This window comes from Oryctolagus cuniculus, chromosome 9 (genome assembly GCF_964237555.1).
Source record: "Oryctolagus cuniculus chromosome 9, mOryCun1.1, whole genome shotgun sequence".
Classification (NCBI taxonomy): Eukaryota; Metazoa; Chordata; class Mammalia; order Lagomorpha; family Leporidae; genus Oryctolagus; species Oryctolagus cuniculus.
In genome coordinates this window covers 18,110,598-18,129,811 of record NC_091440.1, presented here as the reverse complement: position 1 = coordinate 18,129,811, position 19,214 = coordinate 18,110,598, and the positions used below count along the sequence as shown (strand labels likewise).

Below are 19,214 nucleotides of genomic sequence, written 5' to 3'. Positions count from 1 at the left end.
CAGTAGCCCCAAATTTCTGCACTAGATTTCCTTGTGCCCCAGGCTTCATGAACCCAGTATTTTTCCAGCTATCAGACTGTATGTTTTCTTCGTCTGTTAACTAAATGACATAAACTTGGTAGCTTACAAACAGGAATTTATTTCTCACAGTTCTGAAAGTCCAGGAGCAAAACGCCAGGAGACTTACTAACTGGTGAGGGCCTACGAGGCACTTAGTGCGTGACACCTGCTCCTTGTGTGCTCATGTCAGCAGAGGGCAAGGTAGCTCCCAGGGCCCTCTTTTAGAGGGGCACAAAGCTTGTTCACAAGGGTATAACCTAAGCACTTCTGCAAGATCCATCTCTCAGTCCAGTATGCTGTGATTAAGTTTCTACTTCAGAGTTTAGGGCCAAACACATGCTCACACCACAACACATAAATGAAAAATCATATCATTAATTTTCCCTTTGTAACTTGTCTTAGTTACACGATGGATAGGTGTTATTGAAGATTTATTCTCTGTGCGAGACTAATACAGGAGCATTTAATCATCCCCTAGCAGAAGCAGGGGAGCTGATGCTCAGGTACAGCTTGGCCATTGTTCTGTGTTTTGTGAAATTCTGGTACAGAAGCCCTGATCCCCAGGCCTACAACCTACACACTTCAGGTTTTCTCTTATGACGATTCTTTTTTCTGAAGAGTATGGAAGATATGAAGTTATTTTTGTAAGGAAAAGGAGGAACAGAAAGGAGAGGAGACAGGATATGAACTCACAGCCAAAACGAATTTATTCAAGAAGAAAAATGAATTCATACAGGTGGCTGACTGCCAGGGTGCACACAGACTGAACACGTGGCAGACAGCACAGCCCTCCAACAGGCTGTCTTACATAGCTTAGGGTGAGCTAAGGGTCTGAAGGGGAGGAAAAAAGGGTGGAGGTGAGCTATTTCTTACAGGTTTTTCATGGGCTTTCAAACCTGGAAAAGAATGCTGGGCGTGGGGTGGGTAACAATACTTGTGTGTAACTGAGGATCAGTTTAGTATGCATTAAGTAAGGATTTCAACAGTTTGCACCCCCATAGAAACACAAAGTGAATATATTGTTTGAGTACTCGTTATAGCATTAAATCTCAATGTACAGCACATTAAGGATAGAGATCCTACATGAGGAGTAAGTGCACAGTGACTCCTGTTGTTGACTTTACCAATTGACACTCCTGTCTGTGGCATCAGTAATCTCCCTATGCTCCAGTCATGAGTTTCCAAGGCTATGGAAGCCCTCTGAGTTCTCCGATTCTTATCTTGTTTAGACAAGCTCATAGTCAAAGTGGAGGTTCTCTCCTCCCTTCAGATAAAGGTACCTCCTTCTTTGATGGCCTGTTCTTTCCACTGGGATCTCACTCACAGAGATCTTTTGCCAGAGTGTCTTGGCTTTCCATGCCTGAAATACTCTCATGAGGTTTTCAGCCAGCTCCGAATGCCTTTAGGGCTGATTCTGAGGCCAGAGTGCTATTTAGGACATCTGCCATTCTATGAGTCTGCTGAGATTCTCACTTCCCATGTTGGGTCACTCTCCCCTTTATTTATTCAAAGTAAGAAGCAGAATGCTACTTGGCTATGTTTTTTTTTAATTTTTTAAATTTATAATTTATTTTATTTTTTAGAGGCATAGTAGAGGTCTCTCATCCACTGGTTCACTCCCCAACTGCCCACAACAGCCAAGGCTGGGACAGGGCAAAGCCAGGAGCCAGAGACTCCATCCAGATCTCCCATGTGGGTGGCAGGGACCCAAGTACTTGAGCCATCACCTGCTGCATTCCAGGGTGTGCATTAGTTGGAAGTTGGAATCTTCCTGAACTCAGACCCAGGCACTCTGACATGGATGGGAGTATCCCAAGCAGCAGCTTAACTGCTATGACAAATACCCAAGATATCAGACTATACCAATCAACCTACATTGTACTATAACACCACCCTCCAAAACAAAGTGAAAGAAATTTAAAAATCAAGCGAATGGTAAGTTTTTCTGTTACGAAAGATACATCTCCCCTGAACACTAATATTCTTTCAGGGCATTCCATGTTTCTTTGATTTAACTTAACTCAGCAGCCAGATTTTTTTCCCAGAGAGCAAGTTAGAAGAGCCCATTAACTCTTTCAGTGCCCGCTCTATGAGATCTCAGCAAGGCCATTTGTATTGTTTCGCCTTAGGCTTTACGCTTTTTAAAAGTCAGCTGTCATTTTCAAAGCAATCCAAAATAGCACACTCAACAGATCCCTGGAGCTCTGGAAATGTTAATGCCCTCCATCAGCAACGACCTTGCCACGGGGAAGCGATTTAGGCACCAGGGAGAAAAGGGCCCACTATCTTCATCACGACTGGTTTACCCCATCAGCTTTAGGAACTGCGTGAGAGAAGAATAATCAATAGTGTGTTAAGACCAATCTCCAAGAATGCCAAGACAGAGTACTCTTGCACTGCAAAATGCTGAGTTGAAGGAGAACTTTTGAATACAACCAAAGAGAAATTAGCTGCAGTGGTAAAACAGAATGCATTGTGTCTCAAGATGGAATCTGTCATCGGGAAAGGCCCTCAAGAAGTCAGTACACTTCAGTACAGCCGCATAATATGCATGATGAAAAATGAGCAAGCACCACAGAATCAAATAACAACACTGGAACCAACGCAGGGTAAACACACTCGTGCAAGTTAAGAATTGGTCCGCGTGGGCCCACAGTTAAGACACTGATTAGGGCACCACGACCCATGCCAGAGAACTTGAGTTTGGTATCCTCTCTGGCTCCACTCCTGATCTCCAGATTCCTGCTGAAACCACACCCTTGGGAGACAGCAGATGATGGCTCAAGTACGTGGGTTCCTGCTACCCATGAGGGAGCTCTTGATTGGCTCCCAGCTTTGGATTCACTCAGCCCTGGTTGTTTAGCGACTCTGCAGAGTAAACCAGCGGATGAGAGCTCTCTGTCTGGATACTCTCTCTCCACTTCTCAAATGAACAAAATTAAAAATTAAAAAAAAATTCCTTTGCGTAAATTTACTAGTATCTAGGAGAAGAATGATCTCCTACATGCAAATAGAAAGTAACGAGAAGTTGAACTTCATCAAGATCTCCTGAAAAAGACACTGTTTCCTGTCAATCTAGTAAAGGTCTCAACGCTTCATAACTAGCATAGAGTAGAAAGTTTCTAAAATGAGTAAAGGGAGCGTTCCACACCACCCTGAGTGAAATCACTGTGGAAAAGAGCTGGCAACTCAGTCCCTAAGATCATTACAATGAAATGTTTGATTTCCCACAGCAACCCTAATTGTGACATGAACAGCTGTCAACAACAAAATTAGAAGAAACTGTCATTATATGGATTCCATCCACATGTACTTGTCCTATTTCCACACTGTAGCTCAAGAGGGGGTTTTCAAAGAATTTTTCCAGTAGAGGTTTTCATTATTCAAGGGGGAGTCACTCAGATTATTTGGCCTTATATGCTATACAAGGAATACATTTGTCACAATAACAAGAATCCCAATTGGATGCTTATTGAATACCAAAGTCAAGTACATGAAAGTGTCTGGAACACATTCCTTTAATCCTGAAGTCGTCCTTTGAAGTAATTATTACAATTTTCAATTTTAATGCAGTTGATGCTCATTATTTTTTGTAGTGATGTTCTATGAAGTAGATGCAAATATTGAATTAGCAAACACTGAGCCACTTCCTCTGGGCAATGCAGGGTTGGACTCCTGTAGGCCAAGGGTCACAACATTTTCATCCACACATCAGTCTCTAACCTTGTTTTTGCGTGTTTCTGTTTAAAGACATCTGACTTAGTATATATTGTTGAGTCATTACCATTGAATTCACAGCATTAAACCTAGGCAAGAATAGAGTTTATCTAACACATATCTTTCTCCACAAGACACATCACATCCTTCTGCCAGAAGCACCGGACAGAACTTAAACCCTATGCTAGGGTAGAGAGAGCAGAGAAAGGGTCAAGGAGCATTCCAGTAGTGACAACACCAATTTAAAAGCACAAAAATCTGGAAAATGTTACTAAACAGACCATAAAGAGATCACTTATTTACAATATAGACGCTGAAGGGACGACAGACAAGGAGGAAACAAACACATCAGATAATGCAAACTTTTTAGCCCTCTGCCCATGTCCATGAAAATGCTATGAGTATTGATTTGGGGGTTACAAATATGTTTCAGTTAACAGGCAAATTCACAAATGCAGAATCTGGAAATAATGAGGATTAACCTATACGGTGAAAGCGCGTCACTCTATTTCTGTCTGGCTAATTTCCTCTGTTATATTGGTAGTTGAACTTATTTAAATTTTAAAATTAGTGTTGACTGGACTTAAGAGTTCCATGAAAATGTAAAAACCACTGACTGCCTTGCACACTTCTGCACCACGACTGTAGGAACTCACGGTGTACCTTTCTTAACCGTTCAATGGTTCTTTCAGGTCTTTCAGGGATGTGGCCAGCCCAAACCTGCTCCAGCTCTCAGATCTGCACGCTCAGCTCCTGAAAATTTCAATACACGTTTCAGGCCCTATAATCCGGAGGAAAGACCAACAACTGCTGCAGGCACAAGCTTGGACCGGTTGGTGAGTACTTCAGATTAATGCCCAAAGTGACCACTTTCTCTCACCAAAGTCATTCTTCAAAAACAAGTCCACAGTTCTGAAAAAGTTGGGTTATAAAAGTAATCTCATTCTTATATCTGCTCCTGTCCTTAATTTGAACCCTCAAAAGTAATGGGGTCTTTCTTTGAGGTCACGAATTAGATTATTTAAGAAACCTTTATAACTATTCATTCACTCTGGCAGTGACCAAATTTCCAATTTCATATTTCTTCTGAAATATTAATTTGAAGAGGAAGTTAGCATTTCTTTCAGAGATGTAATTATAAGAGCCCATTTCTTATTCATCTGCTTTAGTTTTTTTCTTAGAGTGGTTATTTATTCAGCTATGATAAAGTGTAACTTCAGTATGACTTCTCTTTATATATAAAATTTTCTGCTTGAAAGATCTCACTAAGAAACCCAAATCAATGTTACCACTATATTTTCTCTTTTAAAAGTTGAAATCCTTAGAAATATTTACTCTTTGAGACATCTGAATGTGTGTTGGGGACTGAATGCTATCTATCACCAAAGCAACTTACCTGGATAATACAACAAAAATAAACATAATTTTTGAATGCATTTTTAAAAACAGATTTGGCTATAAAAATTAAAAGCTTGTAATTTCACAGAAATACTGCCTATTTTCAACTCAACTTATTCAATTTGTAGTACTATAAATGATTTATATACCTGTAATTGTTACTAATGTTAACGTTGTTTCTTTACTAGTTATCTTGAAGTAAAATTAATAGGTAAAAATCTTAAAGTCATAAAGCACTTGAACCACATTTGATCATGTCATATAAACTCAGATCTCAAGGACTGCAGGTTATGAAAATATTTTAATTAGTAATTATTAATTGTTATGAATTACTTCAGGATTTTAGTTACTATCTTTCTACACTGTTGAATTCATAAGAGTAAACTGGTTGAGTTTGGCCCCAGTGTAAGTATATAAGCCTTTCTCTCTATAAAAATCAAATGTACTTAAAACACAAAGTCTCAAAGGGCTTAGCTTGAGTCGTTAGCTGCTAAATTATGCTATAAATTTATTATCATTTATTAGCAAATAAAACCTCCATCTAGTGTAACTTTAAAAACATCTGTAATCACTTCAACCTTCAACTTTACCTTGTTTATATCCATTTTCTATCACGGTTTCGGGAAAAGTTTGAATTAGTCACCATTTTTTCTTTTAAACAAATGAACAAGTTGCCAGTTGTTTAAATATAGCTCTCTTTAGATTCTGTGGTTTGTGTTTTCCTATACAAATGGCTTTCCATCTCTCTTTAACCAGCAGTAGAAAGGGTGAGTATAAGTTTAGTCCTTTTTTTTTTTTTGGTTCCATTTTAGTTGGTTTTAACTCCATTATTGGAACAATTTTGACTTTTCCAATTTTTCATAAAATCAACCTAAGAACTAGGGTTCAACATTAAGGTGATGTAAAACGTTGTACCTACAATACCAATACGGTGTTCTACACTTACTCTCTTAAGAGATTAGAGCTCATAGTAATTGTACTTGCCACAATAAGACAAAAATTTTTTTAAAAAAAAGGACGTTATGCATTTAGTCAGAATTGCACAGCATTTGAACAATATAACTATATATATATATATATGACAACTGGTTCCTTTTTTCCCCTTTGAAACAGACGAGCAATTTCTTGTCATCACCAGGAGAAATGAACACCTGCCCTTAAATAGGAGAAGTAGACCTTGAAAAATGTTTCTCCAGACAATATTTGTGCAGTTTAGCAAACCTAAATAAAGCATCCACACTTAAATGATGTTTAAAACCTTGTAGACATGAGAACTGGAATTGTAATCTTTTATAAAAATTTCATTGGTAATCTTCAAAATGCCCCACATATAAGGATCTTAAAGAGTTGTGGTGGATAGCAGATTGACACAGGGTTCCCTATTTTATGCACATCCGAAATCTAAACTTTAATCAATCTTTTTTTTTTCTAAAAATAGTTGGTAATGGTTAATCATCTGATCATGAGTAAAAATCAAGGATCAAACCCCGCACAGAGGTATTCAATCAATAGGCCAATTTAATTCTAAAACATTCTCTGACAGTAGTTAATATTTACTTCCTCAAAGACGTGGCTTTGGGCTCTGTGAGAACTGCAGTTTTATCCATTTTTACTGAATTACATTCTGATCCCTTCCCAAATTGTGCGGGTTAGAGATTTGTAATTCATAGCCAGTCCTAAGCCCACCTGGAGCTACTTTGCCCAGCTCTGAAGAGCTAAGGACTGTTTCCACATCAAAAGGAGCTGTACCAAGGTTATCTTGGAGAAACGAGCTTTGCTGAAGCCAGTATCAGAGGCTCAGTTCATGGCCCTTGGCTCCCCCAAGGCTTTCTTCCCTGTATGGGCTGAGGCTCTCCCAGTTCAAACAGTGAACAACGGAGGAGTCACCTCTGGCCAGCCAGAGCATTGCAGCTGTCACATGCCATCCTCTTCCAGAATTGCCTGGTGAGCTCCCCAGATGGGTCTGCCATCCATCACAACCCATTTCAACTGTTTATAAACAAGGCTCATGTTACCTACTTCTGCTTGAGTTTTCCCCTGAAAAGAGGTTTCCTGCATATTTCTAAGAAGCACATGTCTCAGAAAAGGAGGATAACTAGAAAAGATTTCCCTTAATCTGTTTCAGCAGAGAAAATGCTTCAAAGGACAGCATCAAAAGAATTCTACAGTCACCCCACCCCATTTTGCCAAAATGAAAAGAACTTCACTATAAAGCTCTTGGAGAGCTAATCTGAGTCCCATTTAAGTTAGTATCTGTGACATTAACTTTGGGATCTGTTGGTAAATGTTTTCTTACAGCAGTTATTGTCAAACTGTATTTTATGTGAACTGGTAGTTATGGGATTTGTTTTGGAAATCAAACTCCCAAATCCAAGCTGGGTAAACTATTGCTAAAACTTGTATAAAAACATTTAAGAGCATAACTCTGTTAAAAATGCATCAATCCCATTATTGAAACTCTTATTATATTTAGAAAGAACGTGTAAATTCTTTTGTATCACCAGGAAACACTTCCATTTGTTCTTCAAAAGTTATATGGCCATAAAAGGCAGTTGAAATGGTCAGTAGCTGTCAAACCTATTATCCTAAAGTGATTTTTGGAATCGAGGAATAAATGAATACATTTGTATAAATTCAGCTGCTAAAGGAAGGTCCACTCATCTGAGGATATCACACTCCTTCCTGCCCAAAGCCACACTCTGTTGAGGCCATGAATGTATTAACTAATTTGTATAACACCCTGAGCCTACCATCTTGAGTTGGCTCCATTTCCCTCATTCACCTTCGCAGCCCTTCTGCCTGAGCCAACTGTTCATAATTTTCACTTAAATGTCCCAGGGGTGAGTATTGGCCCTTAGCAAGTACCTCATCTCTTCCCCCTTCTCTTAAATTTGTACTCTGAATTCTCTTAAATACTTTAATGTAAAACTATGATTTTTTTAAAAGATAGTTCCAATTCAGTAGAACTATCAAGTGTAAAAATAAACCAGCACAAAATAGCTCAATTTTTAAGATCTGAGCACACAGAAGTATTTCAAATTATCTTCTGTAAAAGGCAATTAGTTGCACATCTCAGAAAATTAAAGCACAACATGTTATAGAGCTCAGGACTGTCCTTGGACAGGGAGCATCTGTTAGATTACTCAAGCTGATTCATTAGAGCAAAAAATATACTTTACATTGTTTATTTTTTGGAGAAATACATTCTATGAAAGTAAGTTTAAAAAAAAAAAGCCAGAGTTGAGAGTGAACTCATCAAGTTGGCAATGGTATAGACCCACATATCTCCAGTAAGTATTCAACAAGGCACTGTGTGTGGATAGGCTACTGTTCATCGGAGGGACACTGGGGTGAGGGTGGGTGGAATGCCAACCTGCAATGCTAAGCTTTATACCTGTGCTGTGCTACTGTGCATAGAATAATCTTTTTCTTTTTCCTTTAAATGTGTTTTCCTCCTGCTTCCCAGAGGACTGTGTGGAGGACAATGCAGCACAGTGTAAGCATCAGCCTTCTTATTCTTCCTCTCATTCCCATTCGTCTTTGTGCAATCTTCCTGGAGAGTTCTGAGAAACCGCACCTCCACTCTCCCTTGTGAAATCACCCAGAGTGAATCGAGTGCTGTGTATGGCCGGCTTGGTTAGGAGTTTCCTCTCTGCTTGGTGTTGATGGTTAACATCCATGTTGATATTCTTTCCCCATGGCCAAGTGTTCAATCTAATCTCCGTGCAAGGCTAGCTCATTTGGTAGCTGATTGGAATTCAAGCCCAGCATTCAGACTATGTGTACTAGGCCTGAAAACACAGCTCTTTCCTGATAGAATATATTGGCCTTTTTTCTTTCTGTGTACAGCAAATAATTACCTAACAATAAGAATAAACCAACATCGGTTCTCATGCATAAGAAGCTAATTTTTCTATTAGCTGAGACAAGGAGAATTTAGGGGGCTAAGAAAGAGCTTGTGGTATTGGTTGTTGACTCGTTTTTTCCCACATGAATTACTGATTGCTTTTAGAGCATGTAGGCAGTTACTTGTTTTTAACTTGAAATGGTTTGTATTGGGACTAAAGACAAGAACTCTTGGGTTTTATCACTTGACTCTTCATGTTAACCAAAATAATGAGACAGCTACCTAACCTGGTATTCAAATATCATTCCATAGCAACAATGCTCCTTAATGAAGGCCTGTACAGCATCATGGACCTGTGACATCATGGTGATCTATGTCAGCCTGGTCGTTAATCCTGACAATGGTAGGACTGGGCCAAAATTCGTTCATCTGAAAGGACGTTGTCCCTTGAGAGGTCGCCCCATTCATCCTTGCAGTTCTCTGAGACCAGGGACGTTTGGATGAAGACAGACAGTGAAGAGGCAAATCAGGAACAGGGACGCTCTGGTAGGGAAGACCTCAAGGAAGAGACAGGGCAGGCAGAGAGCTCAGGCGGCCTTGCTGTGAATGGGGACTGGGATGGGACAAGCTGGAGTGCTGTGTGACCCACCTAAGAGGCAGAGCAGCTCCGGTTCAGAAAGAAGGCTCCCACCCTTCCCAATTCATTTTCCCAGGAACTCGAGAGATTCTAGCAGGTGAGCCAGTAGACTCTGTTCATCTGATGCTTATCATGACCCTGAGAGCTTTTTCCCAAGACTTACAACTTCTCGAGCAGATGGAGATGAATGCAGATCTCAATCTCATCCGCAAGGTGACTGAACCTCTCTGTCTTCCCGCACTCTTTATGCCAAAAAACCCTCAACGTCTATGTTGGATGTGATTCTTCAGAAACTCACTGCAACTTCTGAAATCCACTGGTATGTCATTGGTCACAAATAGATTATTAATAACATCACATATCAATTAAGTATTTGAAAAAAAAATCCCTTTAGGATCTGCATGTTGTTCTCAAAGAAAATGCCAAAGCAACTAACATTCTGGCATTATTTCCCATCTCAGTGTTGATACCAGTTTCAGAGTAAAAATTCAAGTCATAATGCTGTCCTTTCAGGCTGATTTGGGTCCATTTTGGTGTGATTTAAGAAGTCTTGCTTTAAGGGTGCAGAACACTGTCTGTTGTTCCTTGTAAATTGCCATGGCATTTCATTGTCACCTCAAAGGATCCCTCATCCGGCTAAATCCACTCTTTTGCATTTCAAAAAGATGTCAGGCTGTGTTTAAAAACTGCTTTATTATCTAGCACTTCAGTCCCTGTCTTTAGGTGAAACTGATATTTCCCATTTTACACACACACACACACACACACACACACACAATCTGCCTCTGCCTAGCCTGAAAAGGAAAAAGTCCAATCTCACTAACAACAGTAAACCAAATTCTCCACTTTAATTAGTTTTCTAAAGACAAATGGGTCATGGCCAGATTGGCTTTCAGCCTCTGCTGCAGCTGAATAAATTACGCCCCATTCACCCCAGCAAACAAATGGCTACTGCTCAATCTACTTTGGATTGTGAACGACCCTGTTTTGCTTGAACCTGCTTTATCTGTTTGCTGCAAAACCCCACTGAGACACCCAAGTTTCATTTTCAATGAACCCTTGGTAATAACAGCAGCAAAATGCAGTGAGCTTTCAAAGCAGGGAGAAAATAAAAAAACATTAAAACCAAACCACCCAACTTATTCAGTCTCGGTTTCTGCTCTTCTCCAGGCAACATTGGCAGCATGTGGTAGCAGGAGAGGCGCTTGTCAGCGGCTTCTCTCTATTTAGGAGTCTTGTGGTTGATGAGACCCAAGTGGGGAATAGCATGAGACACACACAGAAAGTGATGGCTTATCTCCAGGATATTGCGCTTTGTCCATAGCTTGCAGCATGCACAAATCTAATTCAGTGGTATGCACTGTGGGAAGCCTTGATGAAAGGCCTGCTCCTCACATGGATTCTTCAGCTCCCACCCAAAGGACAGGGGACTATTTTTACCTCCTCAAGGAACTAGTCTTTCAGGCATGTGCAAGAATGGGGAACCCAGGAGCAGCACAGCCCTCTCTTTAGGTTCAAAGTTGTGCTTGACCATCCAGAGTTGTATACCCAATAGAGAAGGAGAGTCATTGTAACTTCGACCATGTCATTTTCTGGGAGAGGTCCAAGCTCAGGCCACAGCACTGTTTTAAGACAAGTCCACAGAACCATAGGGATTCCCATAGCAGAAGTCAAAACATACCTCATAAAGAGAGAAAACTTGCACAATTCATTATGTATAAATGGTCTGAAATCATTTTGGGGGTAATCTGCCAACAATACTATTTTCAATGTTGGATTAAACTCTCTTTTGTCCTCAGAAACAGGTAGGCAAGAGTTTTGGTGACCTCAATGTCACAAAAATGAAATGCTACCCTTTCAGACCTGTAATATACATTTCACATCTAACAATCATTGATCAATATGCTTATTTTCCCCCTTCAGGTTTTAAAATTTTTCTCAGAATTCCTAGACTTCAGCTAAAATCCAAATTGATGCATTCTATAGTTATCAATGAATCACCAAATATATTTATTGAGTTCTTCTCTGTAGCATAGCACTTAGTAAAGCTAGCTGCCATGTATAATCTACATCAGAGAATGTTCTTAGTGCTGGCATCATTGAAAGGCAAGGGTTATGATTTGCAAGACACTGTGTTTCATAGCAGTTGGACATTCTATGTCTCCTCCAGGGAATAGTGCCTAGCACAGTCTTGTAAAATATCAGCATATAGTGAAAAGAAACTTGAGTTTGTAATCTAAGATAGACTATACCAAACGAAGTGAGAAGATATAATAATAAATGACTAGTCATTGAAAATATATTCAAATTAAAAACATGAAATATATGGAGCATTCTTGATGTGGACCATATCTAATAGGTCATTTTCCATTCATTAGCTAGAACTTTCTGCCCAAATATTGAACAAGCTGAACAGAAATTTTTTGTCAGTTATAAGCTAGTCAGATGAAAAAAAAAATCCATGTGAACATTCATTTACAATATCTATCCTTTATCCATCCAGGTAACCTGTTTTGGTGCACTCATTATGAAAGTCAGAATAGACAAGCCACACTCAACTTCTCAAGCCATACCTATGAAACTGTTTCCTCATGTGATGTACCAGTTGACACAGACATTTTGTTAAATGATTGAACAGCTAAAGAAACCTTTTCCCTGTCATGGAAAATTTCTAGTACTTTTTTTTCCCCTGGCTGTCTGAGATATTTGCACCACAACTCCCAAATGTAATGTTCATGCTTATAAGAGATAGAGCTGAAGAAATGGGATATTTCATAAATACCCATTTTGATGTATTTGCTGTATAATCAATCAGCTTTTAACTGACTCTGGGGCCTGTGGAATACATTTTAAAGCACCGGGAATTTGGCTATTCCCATAACATACTTGGACACTCTTTACTGCTAGCAATAAACCTCAGGCACAAACACTGTAGAGAAAACCAGATAAAAAGAAACTCATTTGAGTGAAAATTGACTTCCCTTCATAAGTGTTAACGGTAGAAAGAAATTTCCAATACATAATAATTTTATCACTTAAGCACATTCATGGTCATTATTGTCAAAGGCTCTGACTTCATGGGTATTTTCTTATACCTAAAAGACCGGTCACGCTATTAAAAACTAAAAAATCAGGTTGATAGTGAACGAATGAATCAGTAGCAGCAGCAGCTCCACCATTATACTGAGGTCTGACAAATGGTTTTTTGGAAGTTGGGCTTGTGTAATATCTTTAGCAGATTTTCCACTGCTGTATTGATCCAGATGGGCCAGCAAGGCAAGGCTAACCTCACAACCAACCATCAAAAGGGCTCATAGCTACACAAGTTTACTTCTGGTTTGTTTCAGATATCCTTTGTGGATTACTGTACATTCATAATTAGTAATTACTAATTAGTAATGATCATCACTATTACTAGAGGACCTTGGGTGACAGAGCAGCTGTTATCTAGAGCTTCACCTGTCACAATGGCAGGGGCAATAGAGAATGTGACAAAGGTGACTGTTAGTATCTCCAAACAGAAGGAGCTCCTCAGTGTGCACATCCTATAGACGAAAGCAAGTCACACGATCAAGGCAATTGCTAAGAATTTAGGGACATATGTCTCTATGTGTCTTACACAGAGGGAAAAAATAGTCGTGTTGTTGAAAAGCTATATTGTCAATCACCAACCCATATGACCAAGGCAAGATTTTTAAACTGAAAAAAAGATTTCATTACACTCTCTAACTCAACAACAAACTTTACATGGTAAAGAGCAGAAATGTCAGGGATTCATTCAAATATTATGTACTAACATAAAACCAAGAATAGATGACTAGAATATAATCAAAAAACTCACAACACTTAGTAACCATAATTTAAATCAGACCATGCTCTCATAAAAATTGTTCTGCAATGAACAAACTCTTTTGTGGACCTTTGAAAGAATGACTTTTAAAATAATAGTTTTGGAATCCTAGAAGGAATCTAAATCCTCGTTGGAAAGGGAGGGCTTATAGTACCCTAATAAACCAGCATCTTTTTCCAAGTCAGGTTGATCTTTAGCCATCACATGCCTAGTACGCCAACTGAACTTGAATTCAGCCATAATTCAACCAAAGAAGTCCCACCCTAAATCAAAGACAATGTCTCAGAAAGGTATGAGTTGCTGCCAATGAGTAGGAGAAAAGGAGTAAGAGAAAAACAGAGTGAGGCAAAGACTTTCTTATTACCAGCATTTAAATGTGATTTGGATCCAGACAATATATATTTTAAATAGGCACTGGGATTGCATATTGTGAGTGCAGCTCTTGTGTGACTTCATGTCATGTTTGCTTAGGCAAAGCAATTTTTCTGCTCTTTTCCTTTCTGGGTCAGCCTGGTTGGAGCAAATCAAATTGTTCTCCCTTCCTCTCTTTCATACATCATCATTTAAGATCACCAAGAAATCATGTTCTGGAACCTGCCCTTGTATTCTTTTACAGTATCAGTTTATTTCTGGAAAGGCTTCATGAAAGAGAACACTTTATACAGGTTAATCAGGGAAATTGCACCAGCTGACAGCAATAGCAAACTTATCGATTGCAACTGAATCTCAGGAATGTGTGGTGTCATTGACTTCTGCTGGAACTATTTGCAAAATCAGGGAGCTTTGATTCAGCTGGAAGAAAAATTACAATACAAATTCATAAATTATTTATGTGTAATGAGGCAGGAAACCAATGACTTTGTAAGTTATATTCTAAGAGACTTTGACCTCAGAAAACTCCCCAAAGCAACTGGCATTCATTTCCTGTGAAAAACACTCATGTCCGCACTTGAAAAGCCCAAGAACTTCTTTGCTCACTCTTTGCAGTTCCTTGAGCGCTACAAGAAAGCACTGGAACAGCTCTAGGAAAAAAGACAGAGGCAGCAAACTGCCTTAATTGATCTCCTCACATAAAATCCAAAAACCCACAGGCTATCTTGAGTGCGAGACATGTTCACTCAAAACATTTAGTTTCCAGTTACTCGGGAAAATCCAATCTTCTCTATGCAATGGTCTTCAAGGAACAAGAAATATTCATTAGGAGCTTGATGGCTGAGCACAAGTGAAAGAATCCTCATCCTCTCTTTTGTCAAAGCTTCTTAAGAAAATAAGTACAATTAAAAGTTCTGTACAGTTCCTTTCTGTGTTATTTTGAAAGATGAGAAGCAAAAATGAATGTGTAAGGATATTTTCTGAAGAACTGACTTGGGATAACTTAGGTTATATATGGCAAGGAAGGGACCAGGGTATATGAGAAAGTGTGTCTCATTCTCATGCCCAATAGCAGTAAGTAGACAACTCAAAATTGTTAGTTTTTCATCAAGTTTTACTGAAGTATACTATTTTTATATGGTAGCCTATGATTCATCACTAATTTTGTAAATGCAAGTTTTAAAATTTTTACTTTGTACATAAAAACTGCTTATTTATGGGGACAGGGATGTGAAGTTTTAAATTTATTAGAAAAGCAAAAGAGAGCGAGAGAGCACTTAATCTCTTCATCTGCTGGTTTATGCTCCCAAATGCTTGCAATAGCCGTGTCTGGGCCAGCGAGGCGCTCGGAACTCAATCTGGGTCTCCCATGTGGGTGACAAGGACCCAACTATTTGAGCCATCACCTGCTGCCTGCTAGGATGCACATTAGCAGGTAGCTGGAATCAGCAGCAGAGCCATGGCACAAACACAACCACTCCAAAATGAAACGTGGTGCCCAAGCAGCATTTGAATCACTACACCCAATGTCCACCCTTGATGTTTTATATGTCTACATTGTCCAAATCATGATTAACCTAGCTCCTCAAGCATTTATCATTTATTTATAGTTAAATACATGTAGGCACACATAGGCTACATTATTGTTATGTACAGTCACCCTCCTGTGAATCCGAAAGAAAACCAGAGAACTTCTCACTCCTGTATAGCTCTGACTTATTACCGGCTAATCACCCTTTCCTTCCCCTCCACCCCGTCCTGCCCACTGTGTCCAGTCCCTGAAAACCATTCTACTTTCAGCTTCTGAGATTAACGTCTTTGGATCCTACCTATGTGTGAGATCATGCAGCACTTGTCTTGCTGTGACTCGTTTACTTTATCACTTTACTTTGAAAACTCAGGACTCACTTGTCGTAAGTGAAATGTGACCACCAATTTCCAGTATCCCTTCAACCCTCATACAATGCACTGTCCTAACCGTTACCCTCCCACAGAGAAATGCCCCTGCTCTCTGCTTTACAGAACAGAAGGCAAGACAATCCTTTTCCAAACAGTCTTCAAATCTTATGCATTTTTTACTGATCTTTTTCATCTGCTTGCTCCATTAATTAGAGAGAAAGTTCACAAGGCAGGTAGATTGACTTACTTCTCCTTATAGTCTATTCTTGTTTTATGTGTTTTGAGTCATATTTATAGTTACAAATTTATCTTTGTAGAAGTGAACTTTTGATCATTATATCATGATGCCCTTTATCTACTAATAGTTTTTTGTGTTAAAGTCTATTTCCTTCTAAGATTAGCATAGTTAGAGCAAATAGGTTTTTGTTAATATTTAACTGATTTTTTTTTATCTCTTCACTGCCAACCTTTCTGAACCCTTATGATTTAGATATGCCTCTTGCAAACATCACTAAGATAAATTTATTTTTAAATCCAGACTAACAATTGTTACATTTTTACTGGAGCATGTAATTCATTTGCATTGGCAAGAAATACTGATAGAGTTGTTTCTCCCATCTCACTTTGTGATTTCTATTTGTCTCATCCTTTCAGTCTTAGTTTGCTTCTTTCTTGGAGATCAATTGAGGATTTTTCCTTATTTAACATTTTTCTATTGGTGTTTGAAAGCTTCTTTTTTTAATGACGACTCTTGAGATTTTTACATGCATTCTAACTTATCAAAACCTGAGTTTAATTAATCAATACCTTTACTCTTCTCTGAGATAATGGCACCCTAGAACACCTTAATTCTGATCATTCTTCTCCCAAATTATGTGTCATTATTATGGGATAATTGTGTGTGTGTGTTTGTGTGTGTGTGTGTGTGTGAGAGAGAGAGAGAGAGAGATTTAATCTCTTCAAAGATTTTACATCATTAATTTATACTGGAACATTTCATATGGATTCAACCACATTTTTAACACTTTCTTTGGTTATCCTTCCTTCTTGCAAAAAAAAAAAGTCCCTCAGGAATCACTTTGTTGCTCTGGAATGCAAATTATAAGCCTCTTTTACTGAGGGTTTTATTTGAAAATTTGAAAATGTCTATTTGCCCTCAGTCTTGGTAGATGTTTGCATTCTACATGCTAACTGTAGGTCAAAGTAGTGACCTTTTCTGAGTACACTGATGCTTATATATTTTTAAAAACTTTCAAGAGACAGAGACAGACACAGAGAACGAAACAGAGCTCCTATCCGCTGATTCATTCCCCAAATGCCTGCAACAGATGGGTACTGGACTGGAGCCAAAGCCAAGAGTTGGCAACTCAATGTGGGTTTCCCATGTAGACAGCAGGAACCCGATTTTGAAGCCATCACTGTTGCTTCCTGGAGTCTGCACTGTCAGGGTAACTAAAATCAAGAACCAGATCCAGGTGTTGAATCAAGGCCTTCTGCTGTGTGTGTGGGAATCTTAAGCCACGTTTTAACCATTGGGCCAAACACCTGCCATTTCTTATATTTTGCTGTCTCCTTGTTTAGTTGTTGCTGCAGACAAGGCTACCATCTACCAGTCTTTCCCTTTGTTAAGTAATTCATGTTTTCTTTCAAACTGTATTTAATATTGACTGTGTTGTACTGAAATTTCATTATAATGCAGTGTGAGTTTCCTTTTGAATTGATTTTGACTATGATGTACTGGGCTTTCTAAATCTCATGATTGGTTTCTTTCATTAATCTGGAAAATTCATACTCTTTTCAAATTTTGATTCAACCTAATTCACTCTCTCTCTACTCTTCTTTATTAACTGACTCAATATAACAGAATTTCTCACTGTGCTTCATGTTTCTTAACATTTCTTTGTCCCTTGCTACATTCAAAATATACTTAACTCTACTTTTCAGTTTAAATCCCTCTGTTACATGTAATTCTCCATTAAATACCTCCACTGGGTTTTTAATCTCAATGATTTTATTTTCCCTTTCTAGTATTTGCTACTTGTCCTGTGATTAGTATCGCATTCCTTTTTTTTATTTCTAAATTCTACCTTTTCAATCTTTAAATATATTGACTTTATACTTTGCATCAAATATTTCTAATATCTTAAGAGCTTGCTGATGTCATTGGATATCTATAAAGGCAAATGGTTCTTTACTTCTTTATATGTGCTTATTTCTGTTGGGTGGCAGGGAGGAGAAAAAGAGAGAAAGAGAAAGAGAGAGAGAGAGAGAGAGAAAGAGAATGCCCTTAATCCTTAAAACCTAGCCAATAGAAAGCCTTTGTGGCCTCTGTTTGGGGATACTTCTACTTCCCCCTGCTGCTGTAATAAGCATGTACTCTTTGGAATCCGAGATTTATGTTATGGGGTAAAGATATGGGCTCATCTCCTTAGGGAAGATGCACACTCCAATCTTTTGTCCCTTACCCCACACTGCAAATCAGTTGAAACCACAACTTGAAGTCCTCTGCATCTGGGGAATATACTTAGGCCAAAGCCAGCCTTAATATTTTTGTTTTCTTTTCTCATTTCCCATTTTTACTTAGTATTTGGATTTTGAGGATTTCTTACATTCTTGTACCTTGATTCCTTTAAAATTGGTTTTCTATATTTTATGTAGCAGTGATGGTTGGTTTTAGCAGAGGGTCAGTCAAGATTTTCTATACTTCCCAGGAAATGTACAGAAATACACACACAGGTGTACCCAAGGTAACTTCTTCCTCCACCTACGATGTGTTTAGGTCCTTCTACTTGGTGAAGCATCCTAACATTTTGGATCAGAACGTTAGAATAGTTATTTGTTTACGTTCTCTGTCTCTGACAAGTGTTCTTTTATTGGGCCATATGGTAGCTGCTATGTTTGGTTAGTCCTCATACTGTTCTGGGTACATCCATAAACTTCTCGTCCACAAAGTCAACAGCCTCATCTGAAATGTCCAAGACTCTCAAGCCTGAACCTGCTGACCTTACTCCCATAGGAACAAGGCTGTACTCCATCACCTCAACTCCTGGTGCTGTCAATTTTCTCAGAACTCTTGCTAGGGTTCCTTTTAGCACCTAATCCATGCCACACACACACATACCCAGAGATACTCTCAGAAATACTAACTGAGATTTACCATTATTTTGTGTTTTTGTTGGCACCTGGAAAAGATTCTCCACCATACACTGACTAATCTGGACCAACTGGACAAAAGGCATGTGAACAGAGCGGGATGACGAAGGCCCTGGAATATCTCCAGGGGTGGGGGTGGGGGTGGTCATCATTATGGAACACATTTTCCATGCCTTGAGCTTCAGACAGCTACTTAATCAATCGCTTTTGGAAAATTATACTCCAAATCATAGTGATTACTGTGTTTTCAACCCAGTTAAAAGGTACCTTTTTAATAGTTT

At 38.9% G+C, this 19,214-nt stretch overlaps 1 protein-coding gene across 4 annotated transcripts in view; it reads left to right on the top strand.

Annotated features, from left to right (window-relative positions):
- GPC6 (glypican 6) overlaps positions 1 to 19,214 on the top strand; it is a 1,178,567-nt gene that overhangs the window by 1,070,036 nt on the left and 89,317 nt on the right. For 2 of the 4 annotated variants that reach the window (XM_051850542.2, XM_070048690.1), the window contains exons 6-7: positions 4,470 to 4,613; positions 8,642 to 8,671. In XM_051850542.2, coding sequence (XP_051706502.1) covers positions 4,470 to 4,613; positions 8,642 to 8,671 — 174 coding nt within the window. The remainder of the gene's footprint in view (positions 1 to 4,469; positions 4,614 to 8,641; positions 8,672 to 19,214) is intronic. The other 2 variants (XM_002713000.5, XM_070048691.1) reach the window with 1 other exon arrangement.